The 23,414-nt window shown below is 43.4% G+C and overlaps 1 protein-coding gene and 1 long non-coding RNA gene across 32 annotated transcripts in view; one reads left to right on the top strand and one right to left on the bottom strand.

The window, feature by feature from the left end:
• The window catches only part of TIA1 (TIA1 cytotoxic granule associated RNA binding protein), a 41,666-nt gene that overhangs the window by 17,722 nt on the left and 530 nt on the right, over positions 1–23,414 (bottom strand). For 21 of the 31 annotated variants that reach the window (XR_011386543.1, XR_011386544.1, XR_011386536.1 and 18 more), the window contains exons 2-4: positions 5,621–5,717; positions 628–726; positions 2–56 (exon numbers count right to left, since the gene is read on the bottom strand). Coding sequence is in view for 17 of the 31 variants with exons in the window: in XM_008254288.4 (XP_008252510.1) it covers positions 2–56; positions 628–726; positions 5,621–5,717 (251 nt within the window). In the remaining 14 variants the exon portion in view is untranslated. Of the gene's footprint in view, position 1; positions 57–627; positions 727–5,620; positions 5,718–8,444; positions 8,720–22,275; positions 22,341–23,414 lie in introns of all 31 variants that reach the window. The other 10 variants (XM_051842817.2, XM_070069003.1, XM_070069001.1 and 7 more) reach the window with 4 other exon arrangements.
• Positions 16,510–20,367, top strand: LOC103347660 (uncharacterized). Its single transcript, XR_516238.4, has 3 exons — positions 16,510–16,676; positions 17,041–17,111; positions 20,143–20,367. It is a non-coding gene; the product is annotated as an uncharacterized lncRNA (long non-coding RNA).

The raw sequence follows: 23,414 nt of genomic DNA, 5'->3' as shown, positions 1-23,414 counted from the left end.
CTGCTTGTATCCTTCTTTTGACTGCTGGGGGTTGTTGCCCAATTCACTTTGACTTCCTAAAAAAATTTTTCTACATTTATACTTCGTGAAAAAAAAGTTCAAAATCAGAGTTGCATTTATGAACACACAGGGAAGTGCTATGTTTGAGATGAAACACTCAAGGGACTGCACTGTAAAGTCTCCTACACTTAAATGCTGACAAATCCTAATTTTTATACATTTCTGTTAGCATTTAATTAATCTTTCCCATCTAAAGTACAAGTGAAATTGTTCTCTTTTACTTTTCCTCATTAGCATCCAATGTTCCTAGACATTTCATCCAAGTTTCAGTAATTCAACAAATATTTTAGTATCTACCATGTACAAGGCACCATGGAGAATACTAACACAAACATGGACCTCTGTCCTCTGAATCCCTTTTCCCCCCTTCTATTTTTTTTTTTTATCTTTTATTTAATGAATATAAATTTCCAAAGTACGACTCATGGGTTTCCCCCCTTCTAAATATGAAATGTGATGAATGGACCTTCTGCTATGAAGTGAATTTAATGCTTCCAAAAGGAAACGGGACCATAAGTAGCTTAAATCTCCCAGTGCAAGTCACCTACTTTAATCATGACAGCTTACCTTACCCATTATCTTCCGCCCATTCATAGCAGCTAGTGCAGCAGCTGCGTGCCGATGCTCATGGAACTCCACAAAACAATAGGGATCGTTCCCAGCTGTCTGTTGGAGAAGAACCACAAAAGCCAGCGTGAAGCTTTATTCTCCCACTACCTTAAAATTAGGCAGACTTGTAAAGCTAAGTTTTATATAACTCAATTACCAGGTTATGGAGAAGGAAGGGACCATTCCATAGGTAAATTTTAAGAGAAAACAGTAAACACTTAAAAACAAACATTTTATGGAAAGCTATCTTTTTGACATGCTATTATGATATTTGTATAATTAAATTTTAAACCAAGAATTTTTTTCAAAGAGATTTTATTTATGGAGCTGGTGCTATGGGTGGTGGGTTAAGCTGCCACCTGCCGTGCTTCCATCCCATGTGGGCATTGCTTCAAGTTGCGGCTGCTCCACTTCTGATCCAGCTCCCTGTTAATGCACCTGGAAATGCAACAGAGGATGGCCCAAGTGCTTGGGCCTCTGCACCCCTGTGAGAGACCCAGAAGAAGCTTCTGGCTCCTGGCTCCTCGCTTCAGACTGGCCAGCCCCGGCTGTTGCAGCCATCCAAGGACTGAACCCGCAGATGGAAGATTCTCTCTCTCTCTCTCTCTCTCTCTCTCTCTCTCTCATTATTACTCTGCCTTTCAAATAAATAAAAATAAATCTTAAAAATATGTATTTATTTATCTGTAAGTCAGAATTACAGAGAGAGAGATCTTCCATCTGCTGGTTCACTCCCTGGATGGCTGCAACAACCAGGGCTGGGCCAGGCTGAAGCCAGGAGCCAGGAGCTTTTTCCAGGTCTCCCACATGGGTAGCACGGGTCCAAGAACTTGGGTCATCTTCTGCTGCTTTCCCAGGTCATTAGCAAGGAGCTGGATCAGAAATGAAGCAGACAGAACACAAACCAGCACCCACATGGGATGCCTGCATTGCAGGCAGTGGCTCTACCCACTAAGTCCCAATACCAGCCCCAAATTAAAAATTTTTAGTGTCCTAAGTGAGGCCGGTGCTGCGGCTCACTAGGCTAATCCAACGGCCTTGCAGCGCAGGCACACCGGGTTCTAGTTCCGGTCAGGGTGCCAGGTTCTGTCCCAGTTGCCCCTCTTCCAGGCCAGCTCTCTGCTGTGGCCCGGGAGTGCAGTGGAGGATGGCCCAAGTGCTTGGCCCCTGCACCCCATGGGAGACCAGGACGGGTACCTGGCTCCTGCCATAGGATCAGTGCGGTGCGCCGGCCGCGGCCGCAGTGGCCATTGGAGGGTGAACCAACGGCAAAGGAAGACCTTTCTCTCTGTCTCTCTCACTGTCCACTCTGCCTGTCAAAAAATGAATAAATAAATAATAATAAAAAAATAAAGTGTCCTAAGTGGTTATATAGCTATAAATACTGAATTTGTAGTTTCTTCCTCTATTAAGTGTAACTATTGAATTTGTAGTTTCTCACTTTGTAAGTATAACCATTTCTTTCAGCTACAGAAGTTTGACTAGACATTTCTAGTTTTTCTTTGGTTTCTATCATTTTTCTATCCCTTTTCTGTTATATGTTACTTTTCTGCTTTCATGTTCTTTAAAGATTTATTTACTTATTTATTTGAGACAGAGAGGGGGAGAGAGAGAAATCTTCCATCTGCTGGTTCACTCCCTAATGTCTACAATGGTTGGAGCTGAGCCAATCTGCAGCCAAGAGCCAGGAGCCAGGAGCTTCTTCTGGGTCTCCCAAGCAGGTGCAGGGCCCAAGCACTTGGGCCATCTTCCACTGCATTCCCAAGCCGTAAGCAAGGAGGTGAAATGGAAGAGGAGCAGCCAGGACACTAACCAGACCTGCAGCCCAGATGGAGGCTTAACCTACTATGCCACAGCGCCAGCACCCTATGTTACTTTTTATTGCTACAAATATACATGTCTTTGCTGCTTCTGACATGCTGGGTAGAAGACCTTAGCTTATCTTCTTAAATCTGTTTCAGAAATATGAGTAAATAGGTCTTGAAAACTATCTCTGGTAAGTGAAGTTTTAGAATGTGAACTTACAAAATAAGTCTACATTTCTTTCTTTTTAACTTAAAAATTACTTATTATTTATTTATTTCAAAGGCAGAGAGAGAGATACAGAGAGAGAGAGAGAGAGAGAGAGATACCTTCCACCTATGTGTTCACTTCTCAAATTCCTGCAACAGCCAGAATTGGGGCAGGCCAAAACCAAGAACTCCATCCAGATCTTCCACATGGGTGGCAGGGACTAAAGTATTTGTGCCACTACCCACTGCCTCCCAGAGAATGCATTAGCAGGAAGCTGGAATGGAGAGGTAGAGACGGGATTCAAATTTAGGCACCCTGGTTTATAACAAATAGCAAAGGCTAGCCTAGTCAATCTTTTCAGTAGGTTAGGCAAGTCATTAACATTTTTCTAGTGAGCTTCACCCATGGAAATACAGGAGCAGGAGTGAGTGCCTGAGGGAACCGTGAGGGTGTTGGTTGCATCTCATATTCGAGAGCCTGAGTTTGAGTCTCAGCCCACTTATAATTCCAGCTTCCTGCTAATGGACACCAAGAGAGACAGCAGGTGATGGTGCAAGTGGTTGGGTTCCTACCACCTGTGTCGGAGACCCCGTCTGAGTTTCCAGTTCCTGGCTCTGGCCTGGCCCAGCCCTGGCCACCATAGGCATTTGGGCATTGGGCAGTAAACAAGCAGATGGAAGTTATATCTAATTAATCGATTGAAAGAAAGAGAAAGAAATATATGACCAGATAGAGAGAAAGGAGAATATCAGTACATAAACTAATGGAGAAGGTTTGTATTCAAACAGATAAAATTACAAATTCTTGTTTTGCTTCATTTTCTCACACATGAAATAACTTCTTAATAATATGTCTTTATATTTCCATCTGGCATTTCTTATAATATATTAAAATAACTGACAGGTGGCAAGTATTACATAAATGCTATTACTAGGATAAGGAAGGAAACTTTGATCAAGGAAAGACTGATTTTAAATTCCACATCATTTCCCTGTCTTTTCTCTTCTCCTCTTCTCTTCGGGTATAGATATCTCTTCTACTTTATTCAAAGCAAATCCATTTTAAAAGTGATAGACTGGAAAGCACAAAAATATTTGTTGATTCCAGCTATCTGATATGTACCTGACCCTGCAGTATTATGAGACAGCCTTGACAACAGAGCTTTCATCTGCTGGTTCACTCTCCAAATGTTTGCAAGAATCAGGGCTGCACCAGGGCCAAAGCTGGGAGCAAGGAACCCAATCATCTGAGCCACCACTGCTACTTCCCAGGATCTACACTTGGAGTCATGAACCAGAGCAGTGGGGCTGGTGCTGTGGCGCAGGTTAAGCCACCACCTATGAGGCCAACATCCCTATGAGTACCAGTTCTGCTTCTGATCCAGCTCCCTGCTAATGTGCTTGGGAAAGCCGCAGAAAATGGCCCAAGTGCTTGGGCCTTTGCCATCCATATGGGAGACCTTGATGAAGTTCCAGGCTCTTGGCTTCAGCCTGGCCTGGCCATTGTGGCCATTTGGGGAGTGAACCAGTAGAGAAGGTGTCTCTCTTTCTCTCTATAACTGCCTTTCAAATAAATAAATAATTCTTAAAACAAACAAAAAAAGTAGTCAGAGCTGGGAAATTGAACCCCCCAGCACTCTGATGCAGAAGTAGGCATCTATTTATTTATTTATTTATTTTTTGGCAGGCAGAGTGGACAGTGAGAGAGAGAGAGAGACAGAGAAAAAGGTCTTCCTTTTCTGTTGGTTCACCCTCCAATGGCCGCTGCAGCCGGCGCACCGCATGGATCCGAAGCCAGGAGCCAGGTGCCTCTCCTGGTCTCCCATGCGGGTGCAGGGCCCAAGGACTTGGCCCATCCTCCACTGCACTCCCGGGCCACAGCAGAGAGCTGGACTGGAAGAGGGGCAACCGGGACAGAATCCAGCGCCCCGACCGGGACTAGAACCCGGTGTGCCGGTGCCACAGGTGGAGGATTAGCCTAGTGAGCCACGGCGCCGGCTTTTTTTTTTTTTTTTTTTTTTTTTTGATTTATTTAGAAGTAGGCATCTTAACTATGAGGCTAAATGCTACTCTCAACTACTTTTGTTTAAAATTGTTTAAATTTTATTTATTTTTTCAAACAATCACTTTTTAAAATATCAATTACAAAAACAGTTAAATCAGAACACAAAAAAGTCCGAAAAGTAGCAGATATGCACACACAAACACACAATTTTCTTTCCCTGAAAAAAGAAAACCAAAAGTTTACAGAAGGGGCTGGTGCTCTGGCGCAGGAGGTAAGCCACCACTTGTGACACCAACATCCCACACTGGAGTACTGGGTCAAGTCCTGCCTGCTGCACTTCCAATCCAGTTTCCTGCTAATGTGCCTGGGAAGGCAGTAGAAAATGGCCCAGGTACTCAGGCTCCTGCCACCTACGTGGGCGACTAGGATGGAGTTCACACCCCAAATGGCTGCAATAGTCATGACTGGTCCATGCTGAAGTCAGGAGCTGGGAACTCAACCCAGGTCTCCCACATGGGTGGCAGGGACCTAACTACCTGCAACATCACCTGTGCCTCCCAGGTTGCACATCAGCAGAAAGCTGAAATGGACAGCAGAGCTGGGATTCAAACGTAGGCACTCTGATTTGGGAAGTGGGCATCCCAATGCGCATCTTAACTGCTACACCAAAAGCCTATCACACAGTAAATAATTTGAATGCCTCAATGCTTCTTAAAACAAGAGCATACATGTTCTTTTCATCTGTTCTAGAAATTAGTTTTATTTTCTTCTTCCCTCATTTAGTAAATCAAATTAATTCAGCCACCAAGAGATTCATTACCAGTTCACTCAAGTCCCTTTGCATTTAAACTATTCAAACTAAGAATTTCCAGAAGTAATGGCTTTACATAATGGATGTTATCAAAATAATGTTGAATAAGTAAAATACCCTTACATCCATAATCATTTTGCAGTTTTTACAAGGTCCAATCTGGCTAAAGAGCTGGAGAATTAGAGCTTCTGTCACATCTCTGGAAAGGTTACCGACATATCTGAAACACAAAGAAAAACAATTTACCATTTTAGATTTGCTTCTTTTTCAAGTTGCTTACTAAAAAATGATTTCAGAGAATAGGTAGATCTCTGCTCACACTATATTATTTGGGAGTAACTTATAAATCTGCCAATACCTAAAAATCTCTTTCAAAATAGCGGTAAAATAGGTTATTTGCAAATATATTAGACACTGCTGGTAGAGGGGAAGCTAGTCTGTTCGTATATGCATGTTTGAGTCAAGGGTTTGCAAATTAAAGCATGTTTCTAAATGTCTAGACTTATCTTAGGAAGATATGCTTTTAAAATTCTCCAGTGAATCATTATTAGATGTACAGAATATTTCATAAAATCTATCTTGGGAAGCCCTGCAATTACTTCTACTATTACTGAGAACATTAATTTTCCTTCAATTTTTAATTCATATGACTCCCCTAATACTGTTTAATTTAGGTAGACTTTGCTTATGCAATGAACAAATGTTTGAAAAGTTACATGTGAGTCACATACAAGGTGGTGTGGAGGCTCCCAAAGGGATGGGAAACCTTTCCTTGAACATCCCGATCAGAAGGGTAAAAGGGAATAGAGAGCTTCCAGATAATATGAGTTGTGACTAACAAAATTAACATAAATTATACAAGACCACATGACTGAGATATCTTTATGTAAAGAGTTTACACATAAATTTTCCCAAAATGGGATTCGGAAATGAGATTATGTCTACTATGTTACAGAGTTAGTTTTATATCACTTCTGAAATCAAAGCAGTTTCCCAAGAACTGTTCTCATCCTTCCGCTGGGTAGCCATCAGAGGATCTGAAAGGTATAAACTCGCACCAGAAAAATAAACATCTATCCAAGCCCACTGAGTATGGATTCAATTTCTTCTCTCTACCAAACACATATTGAGTTCTCACTCTGAAGCCACTAGAAGATGGAAAAAGGAGAAGTGCTGGGGTGGGTACCATGGAGCAGTGGTTAAGGCTGCAGTTTGGGACTCTAGCACACCACATCAGAGTGCCTGGTAAGAATCCTGGCACTCCCCTTCCGATCCAGCTTCCTGCTAACGTGCCTAGAAGGCAGAAGCTAATGGCCCAAGTACTTGGGTTCTTGTCTCCCACATGGGAGATGGATTTTGCCTGGAGTAGCCCTAGCTGTTATTGTCACTCTGCCTTTCAAATAAGTAAACCTAAAAAAAAAGGGGAGGGGAGGGGAGGGGAGGAAAAAAAAAGAAAAGAAAAGTGTTGACTCTTCAGGAACAAATAGCATTTAAAGACAAGGTAGGATGATGGCCCCTACAGCCTGCCTGTGACTCTACCTGCCCTCACGTGCACTTGGCAGCACTTACAGATAGAGACGGTACCAACTTACAATGTCCGACTTAGGGGGCTGGTGCTGTGGTGTAGCAGGTAAAGCTGCCACCTGCAGTGCCGGCATCCCATATGAGTGCCAGTTCAAGTCCCGGCTGCTTCCCTTCCAATCCAGCTCTCTGCTATGGTCTGAGAAAGCAGTAGATGGCCCAACTCCTTGGGCCCCTGTACCAATGTGGGAAACCCAGAAGAAGCTCCTGGGACCTGGCTTCAGCATAGCTCTGGCCACTGTGGCCAACTGGGGAGTGAACAAGCGGATGGAAGACCTTTCTCTCTCTGCCTCTCCTTCTCTCTGTGTAACTCTTTCAAATAAATAAATAAATCTTAAAAAAAAAAAAAAAAAGTCAAAAAGTCCCACTTAGGAGTTTGTGACTTTATGGTGGTGGGAAAGGAATATGCACTCAGTAGGAAGGATGCTTTGTGTCTGGACCTCTTCTTGGGTTAGTGATATGCAGTACGATTTTCTCTGGCCGTGCTGAGCAAGGGCAGTGCTGGCGCTCCCAGCTAGCCAGATGATCATGAGGGGAAACAATCGCTATCCGCAGTGTACTTTGGTACCCGGCATTTCGTACACAGGTGTGTACGTCTTCATCCTTGGCGTGATGAAGCATGAGCATGCTTTGGAATTAATTATATGTGTACTTTATGCACGATGGCAATGGTGTTCACTATGTACAGACACGAAACAAAAGGGGAATCAGACACTTCTGGCAACCACACCGTGTTCATGGCCACTAAAAGGCACGAGACTGGGCTGAGAACAGGCAAGGGCCCTCTCCATCAGATCCACCAGCACTTCTCTACCTTTACCGGCTTACAAATGCTCTTTGTACTGAGTAAGCACTTGAACAGAGTTAACTCCACTAAGGGGAAAACTTATACTTGAGCTGGTCCTGGAAAGGCAATTTCAAGTAGAAGGTTCCACATGCCTTTTTTTTTTTTTTTTTTTAATTATTAGCTCATTTAGGGGTAGGGAACCTTTTCCTGTCAGAAGTTATTTGGGGGGCCAGTGCTGTGGCTTAGCGGGTAAAGCCACCACCTGGGTGCCAGTTTGAATCCTGGCTGCTCCACTTCTGATCAAGCTCTCTGCTATGGTCTGGGAAAGCAGCAGAAGATGGCCCAAGTCCTTAGGCCCCTGCATCCAGGTCGGGGAACCAGAAGAAGCTTCTGGCTCCTGGCTTCAGATAGGCGCAGCTCTGGCCATTGTGGCCATCTGGGGAGTGAACCAGAGGGTGTAAGACCTCTTTCTCTCTGCCTCTATAACTCTGCTCTTCAAATAAATAAATAAATCTTTTTAAGAAAAATGGTCATTTAGATATTTATAACATCATTCTTGGGGCCAGCGCCATGGCTCACTTGGTTAATCCTCCGCCTGCGGTGCTGGCATCCCATATGGGTGCCGGGTTCCAGTCCCGGTTGCTCCTCTTCTAGTCCAGCTCTCTGCTGTGGCCTGGGAGGGCAGTGGAGGATGGCCCAAGTGCTTGGGCCCCTGCACCCGCATGGGAGACCAGGAAGAAGCACCTGGCTCCCAGCTTCAGTTCGGCACAGTGCCAGCCATGTTGGCCATTTGGGGAGTGAACCAACGGAGGGAGGACCTTTTTCTCTCTTTCTCTCTCTGTCTATAACTCTACCTGTCAAATAAAAACAAACAAAGAAAAAAAAAATCATTCTCAGGCCATACAAAATTATCAACCTAAAAATTAGCCTGCTATAGAGCTACTGAATTTCAGGTCCTGCCTGCAGCTGGCTTCGCAGGAATAGATCAAGTGACAAGGCCTGTAGGCCCTATGTTCTCCACCTCTGCAAGGTGCACCACTGTTAGAGAACTCGGGGGCTTAGCACATAAGCGACAGACTTCCCAAACGACCTTGACTAATATACTCAGGCCCTTTATACTCTTTCCTAGAACCTAAAAAACTCTCCTTTGATGTAGCTGGAAATGCTCTAATGTTCCTATCAAAGAATTCATTTGCAAATAGCTTTGCTGTTTTTAAATTTAATACCAACTGTCAGGAACCCCTGAAGTTTTGAACTCTTTATAACATTTCAGAGTATGATGCACTGATCATGATGGGGTCAGGGCAAAAACAGGGACAGGCAAAGACCTAGGTACCAGGAATAGTTGTGAAGCCTCGCCTGAGAAGTGATACTTTCATCCAGTAGGTCAATAATCATGAATAAAGTATAGCTTTTAGATAGCAGAAGTACAATGTCCACAAACAACTGGCTCCTCCTTTTTTATAAAAATACCTCTGTAATTAAAACTTTCAATGGTTTGTATTTTTAGAATTTTTCTTTTCATGATCCAGAACTGAGTTTGCTAGAACCAGCTTAATGGAGTATTCACCCTTTGCCTTTGTATTTCTTTTTTTCTTCTTTTTGACAGGCAGAGTTAGACAGTGAGAGATATAGAGAGAGAGAGAGAGAGAAAGGTCTTCCTTTTCCGTTGGTTCACCCCCTAAATGGCCACCACAGCCAGCACACTGTGCCAATTCGAAGCCAGGAGCCAGGTGCTTCCTCCTGGCACCCATATGGGACACCGGCACTGCAGGTGGTGGCTTTACCCGCACTTGGGCCATCCTCCACTGCCTTCCCAGGCCACAGCAAAGAGCTGGACTGGAAGAGGAGCAACTGGGACAGAATCTGGCGCCCCAAATGGGACTAGAACCCGGGGTGCCGGCGCCACAGGTGGAGGATTAGCCAAGTGAGCCGCGGCACTGGCCTGTATTTCTTGAATTGTGATAGATCTCTATTGACTTCAGGCTACAGAACTAGCTGAGGTAAGCTCAGGTACGTAAGGATGGATGTCACTAGCTTCTTTTTTGCTTAACCTAGAAATTACTTCAATATATTTATCCTTTACATACACTGCATCATGTTGAAGGTGATTAAACAATTTTATACAAATTAATAGATATAAATCTAAGGACATTCCATTTAAGAGGCATATAAGAAAATGTCACATACTTTTATTGAATTTAAAATGTGTTAATTACTCAATTACCATATTTAACCAATATTCAGAGCAGCTTCTATGTACTAGGAATCATAGGAGATGCCACTAGCTTTTCCCCATGCCTCTGTACTCCAAAATCTATGCTCAAATGATTAAATCTGCCATCAAAACAATATTCATAAGAATGGGTCTTAAGCTCTGAAGGTAGTACCCAAAAATAGTATCCTACATTGGTGGTAGACAAAGAAAGCATTGGGGTTGGCATTGTGGTGTAATGGTTATACTACAGCTGGTGCTTTGGCATCACAAAGGGGTGCTGGTTTGAGTCCCAGCTGCTCTACTTCCAATCCAGCTCCCTGCTAATGTGCCTTGGAAGACAAAGCAAGCATCACTTATCTAATCATATTTAAAATGCACTATAGAGGGGCTGGAGCTGTGGCACAGTGGGTTAATGGCCTGCCCTGGCCGCTGGTTCTAGTCCTGGCTGCTCCACTTCCCATCCAGCTCTCTGCTATGGCCTGGGAAAGCAGTAGAAGATGGCCCAAGTCCTTGGACCCCTGTACCCACGTGGGAGACCTGGAAGAAGCTCCTGGCTCCTGGCTTTGGATCAGTGCAGCTCTAGCCATTGCGGCCATTTGGGGAATGAAACAGTGGATGGAAAACCTCTCTCTCTCTCTCTCTCTCTCTCTCTATATATATATATATATATATATATAACTCTGATTCTCAAATAAATAAATAAATCTTTTTAAAAAATAAATAAAATGCACTAGAGAGGTGCTTTTCTCAAGGTCACTATATAATGAATTTCTATATATGCTTTTGAACTATGGGTTGCCTTGTTTTGATTATTCCAACAGCTAGGGTTGTCCTGTTAACTAACTCAGTACCCTCCATGCTCAGTTTAACTTATTTCTTTTAAAGATTTATTTTTATTTGAAAAAGAGAGAAATCTTCCATCAGCTGGTTCTCTCTCCAAATGACTATCAGCCAGGGCAGGGCCAGGAGAAAGCCAAGAGCCAAGAACTCCATCTGAATGTCCCATGTGGGTGGCAGGATTGCCTTCCCAGGTGCATCAGGAAGCTGGATTGAAAGTAGCATAGCCAGGACTGAAACTGGCACTCCAATATGGGACTGGGTATCACAAACAGCGACTTAACCTTTGGCACCGCAATGCCCGTCCCCTCAGTTCAGCTTTTGACTCTCTCCTTTAAACTCTCCCTGAATCCACCTATATGTTATTTTTTCCTTAATTTACTTAACAGGCAAAGAGGGAGAAAAAGAGTGTGTCCTATCAGCTAGTTCATTCCCCAAATGCTTACAATGGCAGGGGCTGGGCTGGGTGGAAACTGGGAATTCAACCCAGGTCTCAAATGTTGGGGCAGGAACCCAATCACTTGGAGCCATCACCGCGGCATCCTAGGGTCTGAATGAGCAGAAAGCTGGAGTCAGGTATTTGGACATGGGATGCGGGCGCTTTAACTGCTAGGCTTACTGCTCTCTCAGGGCTATTTTTTTTTTTTTTTTAATTTGACAGGTAGAGTTATAGACACTGAGAGAGAGAAAGGTCTTCCTTCCGTTGGTTCACTCCCCAAATGGCCGCCACAGCCGGCGCTGCGCCGATCCGAAGCCAGGAGCCAGGTGCTTCCTCCTGGTCTCCCATGCAGGTGCAGGGACCCAAGCACTTGGGCCATCCTCCACTGCCTTCTCGGACCACAGCAGAGAGCTGGACTGGAAGAGGAGCCACCGGGATCAGAGCCTGGTGCCCATATGGGATGCCGGCGATGCAGGTGGAGAATTAACCAAGTGAGCCATGGTGCCGGCCCCCTCAGGGCTATTTTAAAGTGAATCGGTACTAGCCAAAATACGCTTTACCAGTAATGTTTTTGTGACTTCATAATGTTTTTCTCTCCAGGCTGTGGGGTGATGGAATTGAGGTTTATTTAGATAAAATGCTGTAAGTAGAAGTATAATACCAACAGAAATTTAAATGTTGCATGTTATCAAAGGGATTTCATATCTTAAAAGCATATACTGGCCGGCGCCACGGCTCACTAGGCTAATCCTCCGCCTAGCGGCACCGGCACACCGGGTTCTAGTCCCGGTCGGGGCGCTGGATTCTGTCCCAGTTGCCCCTCTTCCAGGCCAGCTCTCTGCTGTGGCCAGGGAGTGCAGTGGAGGATGGCCCAGGTGCTTGGGCCCTGCACCCCATGGGAGACCAGGAAAAAGCACCTGGCTCCTGGCTCCTGCCATCGGATCAGCGCGGTGCGCCGGCCGCGGCGGCCATTGGAGGGTGAACCAACGGCAAAGGAAGACCTTTCTCTCTGTCTCTCTCTCTCTCTCGCTGTCCACTCTGCCTGTCAAAAAAAAAAATAAATAAAAAAAAAAAGCATATACTACTAAAAAGTGCCTTACAGGAAGATTTTTGCCTGGTTTAGGTAAAATTGTAACAAGAAAAATGTAATAAGCAATATATGAAAATAAACATTAAAAAGCAAAAAATAACAAGATTTATTCAACAGCAATTTAACAATATTAGAGGTTATCACTACACCAAATCTATCTTGTGATTAAGTAATTAAAGGTGAAAATTAAGCATTTATTTTGTCTTTTCAATAGCAACTCAAGAACAATGTAATCTATCGGCTGTGGTAAATGAAGGAAAGTTCTTTACAAAGAATGCTAGTTAATAAGTGTAGAAGAACAGTATTAGATTAACACTGTACAAGCCCTAATGAAATAACTGATTCAGGCAAGGATCACTGATTTATGCTAAAACCATTAGGTGAAAGGTTTGTGTGAAAGAGTACTTATAATAGACCAAAGTTACAGAGATTATTTAACTACTCCAAAAGAAAAAATCATACCTAAAAAATGAGAGCTCTGGGAGGCCAGTGCTGTGGTGCAGCATATTCAACCACCAGTTGCGACGCTGGCATCCCATAGTTGAGTACCAATTTGAGCCCTGGCTGTTCCACTGCTAATCCAGCTTCCTGGTATTGTGCAGATGGTGGCCCAAGTACTTGGGTCCCTGCTAGCAAGTTGTGGGAGACCAAGATGGAGTTTCTGGCTCTTGGCTTCAGCCTGGCCCAGCCGGGGCTGCAGCAGCCATTTGGGGAATGAAGCAGTGGACAGAAGATCTCTGTTACTGCCTTTCAAATTAAACTTTTTTTTTTTTTTTAAGGATTTATTTATTTGAAAGGCAGTTACAGAGGGGGAGAGGAGGGGACAGAGGTCTTCCATCTACAGTTTCACTCTCCAAATGGCTGCAACAGCGGAGCTGCGCTGGTCCAAAGCTGGAAGCCAGGAGCTTCTTCTGGGTCTCCCACATGGGTGCAAGGGCCCAAGGACTTGGGCCATCTTCCGTTGCTTTCCCAGGCGGATTAGCAGAGAGCTGGATGGGAAGTGGGGCAGCTAGGATTTGAACCAGTGCCCATATGGGATTCTGGCACTGCAGGCAGTGGCTTTACCTGATGTTCCACAGAGCTGGCCCCCCAGTGATTAAGCTTTAAGTCAGGAGAAAATAGTTTTTTGTTTTGTTTTTGACAGGCAGAGTGGATAGTGAAAGAGACAGAAAGGTCTTCCTTTTGCCGTTGGTTCACCCTCCAATGGCTGCCACGGCTGGTGTGCTGCGGCCGGCGCACCGCGCTGATCCCATGGCAGGAGCTTCTCCTGGTCTCCATGGGGTGCAGGGCCCAAGCACTTGAGCCATCCTCCACTGCACTCCCTGGCCACAGCAGAGAGCTGGCCTGGAAGAGGGGCAACCGGGACAGAATCCGGCGTCCCGACCAGGACTAGAACCCGGTGTGCTGGCGCCGCTAGGTGGATTAGCCTAGTGAGCCGCGGCGCTGGGCGAGAAAATAGTTTTTTAAATTTTCTTTTCATATGAAAGGCAGAGAGAGAGATATATAAAGAAGCCTTCCATTCACTACTTCACTCCCCAAATCCCCACTACAACCAGACAGGGCCAGGCTGAAGCCAGAAACCTTGAACTCAATTCAGGTCTCCCACATGGGCGGCAGGGATCCAAGTACTTGAGCCATCACCTTCCAGGGTATGCATCAGCAAGGAGGGGCCAGGAGTTAAACCAGACACTGATACAGAACGTGGATATACCTAGCGCAATTTAATCTCTGTGCCACACACCTGCCCCAAACTAAGTCATTTTATAGATGGGCAATGACACATGGTGTGTGTAATACCAATTATAGTATACCAATGAGATGGCCACATCAAAAGTCTAAGATAAATTTAACCAAGATTCAAATTAGATTTGGGGATAGTAGGCATATAAAACAATTATACAGGGGACCAGTGCTGTGGTACAGCTCCAGGTTCCTAGCTTTGGCCCAGCCCAGTCCCGGCCCTTGTGGCCATTTGAGGAGCGAACCAGCAGATGGAAGATATTTGTCTCCTTCTTTGTAACTGCCTTTCAAGTAAATAAAATAATAAATAAAATCCTTAAGAAACAATTACGGGGCCGGTGCTGTGGCACAGGTTAATCTTCCGCCTGTGGCACCAGCATTCCACATGGGCGACAATTCAAGTCCCGGCTGCTCCTCTTCCAATCCAGCTCTCTGCTGTGGCCTGGGAAAGCAGTGGAGGATGGCCCAAGTGTTTGGGCCCCTGCTCCCATGTTGGGGGCCTAGAGGGGGCTCCCGGCTCCTGACTTTGGATCGGTCCAGCTCTGGCCACTGCGGCCATTTGGGGAGTGAACCAGCGAGTGGAAGACCTTTCGCTATGTCTGTAAACTCTCTCTCTCAAAAAATCTTTAAAAAATAGATCTTGAATGAGGAAAATGGCTTTCTCTTGCAGAATGATAATTAACAAATGTTGAAGGAATGAGAGAAAAATCACCAGTAAAATATCAGCAATAACCAGGGGCAAGATCTACCCCTGGAAGCTAAAATTAGCTGATGAAATGTTAGGAGAAACAGTATTTGCATATTCTCTAAAATATTATTGGTTTTAACCAATGAAATGGTGGTTTTACCATATGACCACAAATTCTTTTGATATACCTCCATCCAGTTAGTGTGACTTAATTCTCCTCTCAAGTGTGAGCTAACCTCAGTGATTTGTTTCTAACAAAGTGTACAATGGACAACCAGTGTCCTCGGAAAGTGTCAAGGTCACTAAAGACATCCACTCAAAGCCTGAAGGAGAATAAAGAGATATGGCAACTAAATTCCAATGTTGGAGTAGAAAAGGGATATCAGCGGGGGAACTGGGGATATGAAAGCCTGCAGTTAACAGCATTGTTACCAATGTTAATTTCTCAATTTTTGATACATAGGCCAATGTTTTACACGATGTTAACACTAAGGAAAGCAGGTGCAGATTACGTGAGAGCTCTGTACTATCTTCTCAATTCTTCTGTGTCTATTCTCATCAGACTCTTACATTTGTAAAATATTACCAAGAAGAACAACTGCCACATACACAGGTTTATTCATGCATTTTTATTAAAAATAAATAAAACAGAAGCCCTCAGGATTGCATGTAAGACAAAAATGGCTCTTCTGAAGCTAACTGGGGTACTACTCTGTTGAAGCTAGACAATCTAATGACAAGTGGAGAGTGCTTAGAGCACCTGAATTCTATCCCTCTTTATATAAAACTGTCTCTAAGGTTTCCTGAGAAATGTTTTCTGAGTCACTACCTAGTTTGAAGACAGGCAATAAAAGGCAGTGAGAAAAAAACTACTCTGAAAGAAGCACTAAGGTCTGTGCTGCCTTTACTGGAATTCACTTAACATGATCAGTTGTATGCCCTAAGCTCCAGGAGCAGCTATCAATTAACTATACACAGCTGTTTAGAGAAATGGTCTGAAGAGGAAGTCACATACAAGATTTGCTGGCAAATCTGTGTCTTTATTACAATAAACTACAGGTAACACCGTACGTTTTCTTAATAAAGAAATGACAAGATCTCCTTTTCTTGTCTGTGCAAATATGAGGACTGAATACATTAATCTTTTGTTTTTTACCAGTAAACTGCCAATACCTACCTCAAATTTTAGAAACTTAATGCTATTACTATTTGTTTATTTGCTAAATAAACACTGTAATTTGAAACAGAAAGCCCAAATTTGAAATCTGCAGCCCCTTTTTAGACCCAAGATATTTTCATGAAAACAAAAAAACCCACAAAAGTTTCTTAAAGTTTGTAGAATACTTTATAGTTCACCCTTATTTACATAGACAAATGCTTCTTGCATTTTCACATACTTTATCACATTTTTTTGTTTCTGAAGCCAAAGGATTTCCTATTAACAGTATGAATTTCAGTTGTATGTGTAGTGGATTATTTTTTTCTTTTTGGCTACCAAACACCTCCTTTGCTATTTTTAGAGAAATCGTCACCCGAGGGCAAAGCCTGACTCCCTACAGGATCTGAAAACACCAATTATGGTTTTGTGTCCTCCCTTGCAGCAAGAGCAAGTGCATGTGATGCAGCTAGGCCAGTTAGATACCTTAACACAGAAACTGTGCACAGGCCTTAAAGAAGCAGAGACTGAAAAGAATCCATTTTGGTAATAAATCACAGCAGTGGAGTCCCATGTCCAGTGCTAGTGGAAGCTGTGTTATTTGCTTGTCAGTGGACAGAAGAGCAGTACTCCTCCTGGGATGGTCTGTGGCTTGATTATTACCAAGGAACTAATAGCTGCCTCTCTTTCCCGAACATTTTCTAAAGCAAGTTCTGTGCCCTTCCTGCAAATTTGGGGAGTATCTAATACATTTTTAAATTTATTTGATCCATAAACTAGTCAGCTACTTTGTTATTTGCTTTTAAAATACTGACTGATACAAAAATTTGTACCTGAGCAGGTGCAAGCCAATGTCTCTTTCACAATGTCTGCTAGACTGCAAAGTAAAAGTGTAAAGCTTTCTTACAGATCTTGTTTTCCAAAATTGTTGTTGAACATTAAAATGTGTCTTTTTAGCTGTCCCATAAACTTAAGAGTATGGATTTAAGTATCTCATGTATTTACAGAATCAACTCTGAGATCACTTCTCAATCCTGTGCAGAAGTGGAAAGACAGCAGAAGAGAATTAACTGTTTAGGTAATGAACTGAAATACATTCTTGGGCAAGTGGATAAATATGAATATGCACTATATGTTAGCTAATAATGCTGTAGAAATATAATCTCCTTAATGTGAAAAAATATCTTATTATGTAACGTCCTTGTTCTTTTTCAAGATTTATTTTATTTATTTGAAAGACAGAGTTTTACAGAGAGAGGTACTGACAGAGAGAAGTCTTCCACCCACTGGTTCACTCCCCAGATGGCTGCAACGGCTGGAGATGCACCGATCCGAAGCCAGGAGCCAGAAGCTTCTTCCGGGTCTCCCACGTGGGTGCAGGGGCCCAAGGACTTGGGCCATCTTCTCCTGCTTTCCCAGGCCCTAGCAGAGAGCTGGATTGGAAGAGGAGCAGCTGAGACTAGAAAATGGGATGCCGGCATTTCAGGCCAGGGCTTTAACCCGCTGCGCCACAGCACCGGCCCCAATGTCCTTGTTCTTAATGGTAGAGTATTTAAGTCCAAAGTGTCATATCTTCAACCAACTCTCTCAAATGGTTTAGAAAAAAAACACATAAATATGGCAATTTTGGGTAAATATTAGCAATCGGCAATTTCACATGAAAGGTCTGTAAGTCTCCAGTGTTTTATTTTTGTTAGTATTCTGAAGGTTTTTAGCTTTTTGAAATGAATGAGAAGTGAGGCTCAATGGAAAAAGTCATCAAAATTACTACGTGAAAATTCTGTCAGGAATAAGACTTTGTGTAAATGCATTACACATGTTTGAAGCTAACATCAAATATTTCCGTAAGTGGAATCCAGGACTGGCATTGTGATACAGCGGGTTAAAGCCACAGTTTGAGACGCCAGCATCCCACATCAGAGTGGGGGCCGGAGTCTGGTTGCTCTGCTTCTGACCCAGTTTCCTGCTAATGCGTCTGGGAAAGCAGCTGAAGATGGCTTAAATATTTGGACCCCTGCTACCCAAATAGAGGAAATATGGCTGCAACCAGAGACAAAGAAAGAGAAGCAGACCCCTCCTCCCAACACAGACCTTGAAAAGTGGCTGCTCACAACTAACCAGTGAAGCAACTGCCCACTGTTACCTTGTCTAGGGAGGGAAGAAGTCCTAAGCTCTGCTTCTGTAAGCTCCAGCCATACATCTGTCCTAATAAATCTACCTCCCACCTCAGATTTCTGTAACACCCATGTGGGAGACCAAGACAGAGTTCCTGGTTCCTGGCTTTGGCCCAGCCCAGCCCAGCCTCAGCTGTTGTGGCCGTTTGGGGAGTGAACTAGGGGACTTAAGATCCCTCTCTCTTTCTGCCTTTCAAATAAATAAATCTTAAAAGAAAAACCAAAGCTTCAAAAATCAATCAACAAGCTTTAAAAAAAAAAAGTAGGGGCCAGTGCTCTGGCCTAGCGGGTAAAGTCGCCGCCTGCAGTTCTGGCATCCCAAGTGGGCGCTGGTTCGAGTCTGGCTGCTCCACTTCCAATTCAGCTCTCTGCAATGGCAGGGGAAAGCAGAAGATGGCCCACGTCCTTCAGCCCTTGTACCTGTGTGGGATACCCTGTTATTTTGTTTATGGAGAAGTTCCTGGCTTCAGATCAGCACAGCTCCAGCCATTGTGGCCAATTGGGGAGTGAGCCAGTGGATGGAAGACCTCTCTCTCTCTGCCTCTCTGTGGCTTTCAAAAAAAAAAAGGTTGATCCAAAACACTTAGGTGTTCCTTTTTATTAATACACCTCTAGAAAATTAACCTACAAATAAAACTTAAAAAGCAGAATTTAGCAACGAGGCCCCTCTGAAGATTTTAGTAAAAAAGTATAAATAAGGGCCAGTGCCGTGGCTCACTTGGTTAATCCTCTGCCTGCAGTGCCAGCATCCCATGTAGGTGCCAGGTTCTAGTCCCCGTTGCTCCTCTTCTAGTCCAGCTCTCTGTTGTGGCCCAGGAGGGCAGTGGAGGATGGCCCAAGTGCTTGGGCCCCTGCACCCGCATGGGAGACCAGGGGGAAGCACCTGGCTCCTGGCTTTGGATCGGCACAGCGCACCAGCCGTAGCGGCCATTTGGGGGGTAAACTGGCAGAGGGAGGACCTTTCTCACTGTCTAACTCTTCCTGTCAAATTAAAAAAAAAAAAAAGCATAAAAAAAAGCACAAATAAGTAGGTTTTTACCACTGATAAATTCCCTAAGAATGGAGATTTTTATTTTTAATCATATCAGTATTTACTGTCTAGAATACTGCCTGGAACTGTTACGAGATTCTTGTTACCGGTGCTGTGGCATAGTGGGTAAAGCCACCACCTACAGTGTCAGAATCCCAGATGGGTGCTGGTTTAAGTCCCAGCTGCTCTACTTCCGATCCAGATCCCTGCTAATGCACTAGTGCTTGGGCCCCTGTACCCCTGTGGGAGACCCAAAAGAAGCTCCTGGCTCCTGGCTTTGTTGCAGCCATTTTGGGAGTGTACCAGTGGATGGAAGACCTACCTCTCTCTGTCTGTCTTTGCCTCTCTGTAACTCTGCCTTTCAAATAAATAAATAAATCTTAAAAAAAAAAAAAAAAGATAACTTATTATAGTCTCTCAGAATGATTTGCTAGGCAATAACCTCTTTTTACCTCACTTCTTCTAGTTCGGGGTAAAAGGTTATGTTTTACTGATTAAGAAATTATGTAGAATAGTGACACAGGATACAACACATCAGCACCTCAACCTTACTCCCTTAGGTACTTCACAACTGTCTGCTTTTCACAAATAATCTGTTGCACTGATAGCTGGAACTGCCTATTAGCTAGTACCTCCTTCACTTGGAGATCAAAACAAACCCTTGAACAGATCTGTGTTTGCAGATGGCTTGAGGGATATACATACTTTCAGGACTATTTAAATTTTTTCTTATATTTTGCAACAAACTTATTATTAGATGACTGATAATGCATATTTGTAAATAAACTCACTTACTGTTGATGTGTCATTCTCACATCAAATCCAATTCACTGGGACTACTGCCTGCAACACTGGCATTCTATATCCCAGCAATTTGAGTCCTGGCTACTCTACCTCTATTTCAGCTCCCTGCTAGAGTACTGAGGAAAGCAGTGGAAGATGGCCCTAATCTTTGGGACCCTGCACCCACAGGCGAGACTTGCAAGGAGTTCCAGGCTCCTGGCTTCATCCTGACCCAGTCCTGGGCCACTGTGGTCATCTGGGGAGTAAGCCAACGGATGGAAGATCTATTTCTTTCTCTCTCTAACTCTGCCTTTCAAGTAAATAAATCTTTAGGAGGAAAAAAAAAATCCAGTGCACTGCAGTTACTGTTAATATTTTCAAAACATACTCAGAATCCAACCACCTCTCACTTCCACCGTTACTCCTTTGTAACAAGCCATCATCATTGTATGTTTTACCTGGTCTGGATTTCTGACTACTTATTTCTGCCATTGTAAAGGTTAAAACAGATTATATCAGTCCTCTGCCTAAAACCCTCTTATGGCTTCCATTCCCACTCAGAAAGACCCAGCCTTCACAATGAATGCCCTGTATAATCCGGTATATTCTGCCCACCCTTCATGGCTCCCTTGCCCCCCTCATCTCTTGCTTCTCTCCTATTCACTCTCCTCAGGTTATCTGAGAAGTGTCTCCCCAGAATCCCTAGCACTTTCTAGAGTGCCTCTCCTTCAGTTTTCTATTCAAATGTCACTTACCTCTTGTCTTACCACTCCCTATAAACTAGTACCCACCCCATCCACCTTACTTACCCTGCCTTAACATTTATCCATGTCACTCATTCAGCACTAACACAATTACTAATATAAGTGCTGTTAAATAAATGTTAAGATTTGTTACATTTACTGTTGTACCCCCCGCTCCCAGAAAAGTGACAGCCATGTGGTAAGCTCTTAAGTATTACTGAATGAATATATTTCTAGCATTCTTAAATAATTGAGTATTACACGATTCTTAAATATCTGACTTTAGTTTATCCTAACCTCAACCTAACCTTTGATAAGAGTCAACAAGCACATTTAACTCAACACAAAAGGGATGCTATTACACAAAGATTACAAGGCCACACAAAGGATGCTAAGGTGCTGGGATTTGAGAGAATTAACGTCCATCAATTCACTTCTTCTGCACCAGCAATGTATTTCTAATCAAGTGTGTACCTTTTAAATCACAAACTCAAAGTCTGTAAAGTGACCAAGGCCAATGCAGATTTACTGTATACATTTTTATTATGAAAAACTTCAAATTTATACATGAGTAGAGAATAGCAGTATGTACACATTACCCATCCACTCCCTACATATGTTTGAACTTCTAAATTGTATGTTGGATACTCTTCAAAACAGTTTTGCAGTATAAACTTGAAGACTTTTTTTGTCTTGCAATGTTTCCAAAGTACTGCTGACAAGAAACTGAATACTGGCAACCTCCAACTCAACAAGGTGACACTAAGATTCAGACTCTCTTTTATTCTCAAGAATGAGTAAAATCTTGATTTATTCCTTAAAACGGTACCGGTTTTTGGGACAAATTTATTTACTTACCATGTACCAGACACTGTACTAAGAACATATTAAAGTGCTAACTTCCAGGGTTGTGAAAGCAAGCATTTTACATTAAATGTAAAAATCCTGCTGGGAAATCTTTGGGAAGAGTGAGCATTTGGATTTGTGGGAGGTAGAAGCAAAAGAGTGGTTAACAAGACATTTCAGAGCAGGGCTACTTCGGAGGAAAAGATTCTTGGAAGGGATGTTCTACTGAGGACTACAAGGCACACTTAGAAACATCAACAGCTGAAAGTTGAGGACAGCAGAAATCTAAGATAAAGAACAAAAAGATACATGATCTTGGGCGGGCTACTCAAACTCAAAGGTTAGTTTTTCCGCAGCTACTAAGTGAAAACACTTCAAGAGTCTTGAAGAGGGTTAATGAGCATGTAAAGCACTCAACACAGAGCCTGGTATATAGTAAGCAGCCAATAACTGCCTGTGAATAAAACTCCACTGTTTCTCCTGCAATGGGTTCCTTCCTTGTCCCCAGGCTAGCACTATGCAACTACCTGTTTCTATAGACTGGCCTGAGACAGCTGAAGTTGTCTTCATTATTTGATAGCCCCAAATCAAAAATACTAAAAAGTTCCCACATATTTTTGGCAGTTACTGAAATTAAAAAATTTCAAAGTAATGAAAGATTCTTACCATTTGAAGGCATTAGTAAGGAACAATGTTTAACCCAATAAGCTGCTGACTCTCTTTAGTTCTACCTAAGAGGCAAGTGGAGAAAAAAGGTTTTCACACCGAAGGAGGCTAATAATTTTTGGGAGCAGTACTCTACAGATACAATCTTTCAAAAACAAAGGCCATGTCCTGTTGCATCCTATAAGAAGATACATGCTTTAGAATAACTTGAATATCCAGACAGCTAGAAAAACAATCTAAAATTGCATGATTAATGCATTGGGCTCTCAAACTGGCAGTTTCTGAAGAATGAAAAAAGCTAGTCAAGAACCCACTGAAAAGTAACTATGAGATGATACACAGCAATGTTTCTCTACAGTAACATTTTAACTATATGAATCCAATAATATCACTGTAGACCTCAGATATACACAGTAAAATGTATTTTAAACAAACCAAAACCCCCACTGAGCTTTTTTTTTTTTTTTTAAGAGAAATGCAACAAAGGCAGGATCACTCTTCCAATAGTGCTTAGAAAAACAAAGAGGCAGGGGGAGGGGGAGGGCTATAAGACAAATAGCCCAAACTCAGGTCCTGTAACACTAATTCTAGAAATCCCCGGACCTGACTATTCATTAACTGTTGCTTCACAAAAAACCGCCCGTTCTCTCCGCCACATGTCAATGCCAGCAGGAGCAGGCGACGGTGGAAACGAGTTAATCCACTCCCTGGGGCCGGGGAGGGGGGGTCCATTTTTAAAAAAGCAGTTTCAAAATCCTTGGGGCGTCCAGTTCGGCTTTTTGGTCGGGGGTGCTACGGAAGGAAAGCCAGCGAGTGGTTAACGACGGAGATTTGGCTTTTGTCCAGTTGGCAACCGCCAGAATAAAGTTTACTTCACTAAAAAGGAACACGAGCAGCCGCGAGAATAAAAGATCCTATCAACGAGAACGTGAAAGGCAGAGTTTCGGGCGGAGGACCAAAGTAAAATCAGAGAGGACTGTAAAGATAGAGAATCATCAAGAAACAGAAACAGGACGGGGCGGGAAAAAGAGAAGGAAGAGAACGAGTCGAAAGGGAGGTCTGCCGAGTTCGAAGAAGGGGTTTGAATGAAAAAGTCTCTGCTCCAGGTCTGAGCCGGCGAGGGGCCGTGCCCCGCGGCG

Source organism: Oryctolagus cuniculus, chromosome 2 (genome assembly GCF_964237555.1).
Source record: "Oryctolagus cuniculus chromosome 2, mOryCun1.1, whole genome shotgun sequence".
Lineage (NCBI taxonomy): Eukaryota > Metazoa > Chordata > Mammalia > Lagomorpha > Leporidae > Oryctolagus > Oryctolagus cuniculus.
Note: the sequence above shows the minus strand (reverse complement) of the source record. Positions and strands in the feature narration are given on the sequence as shown.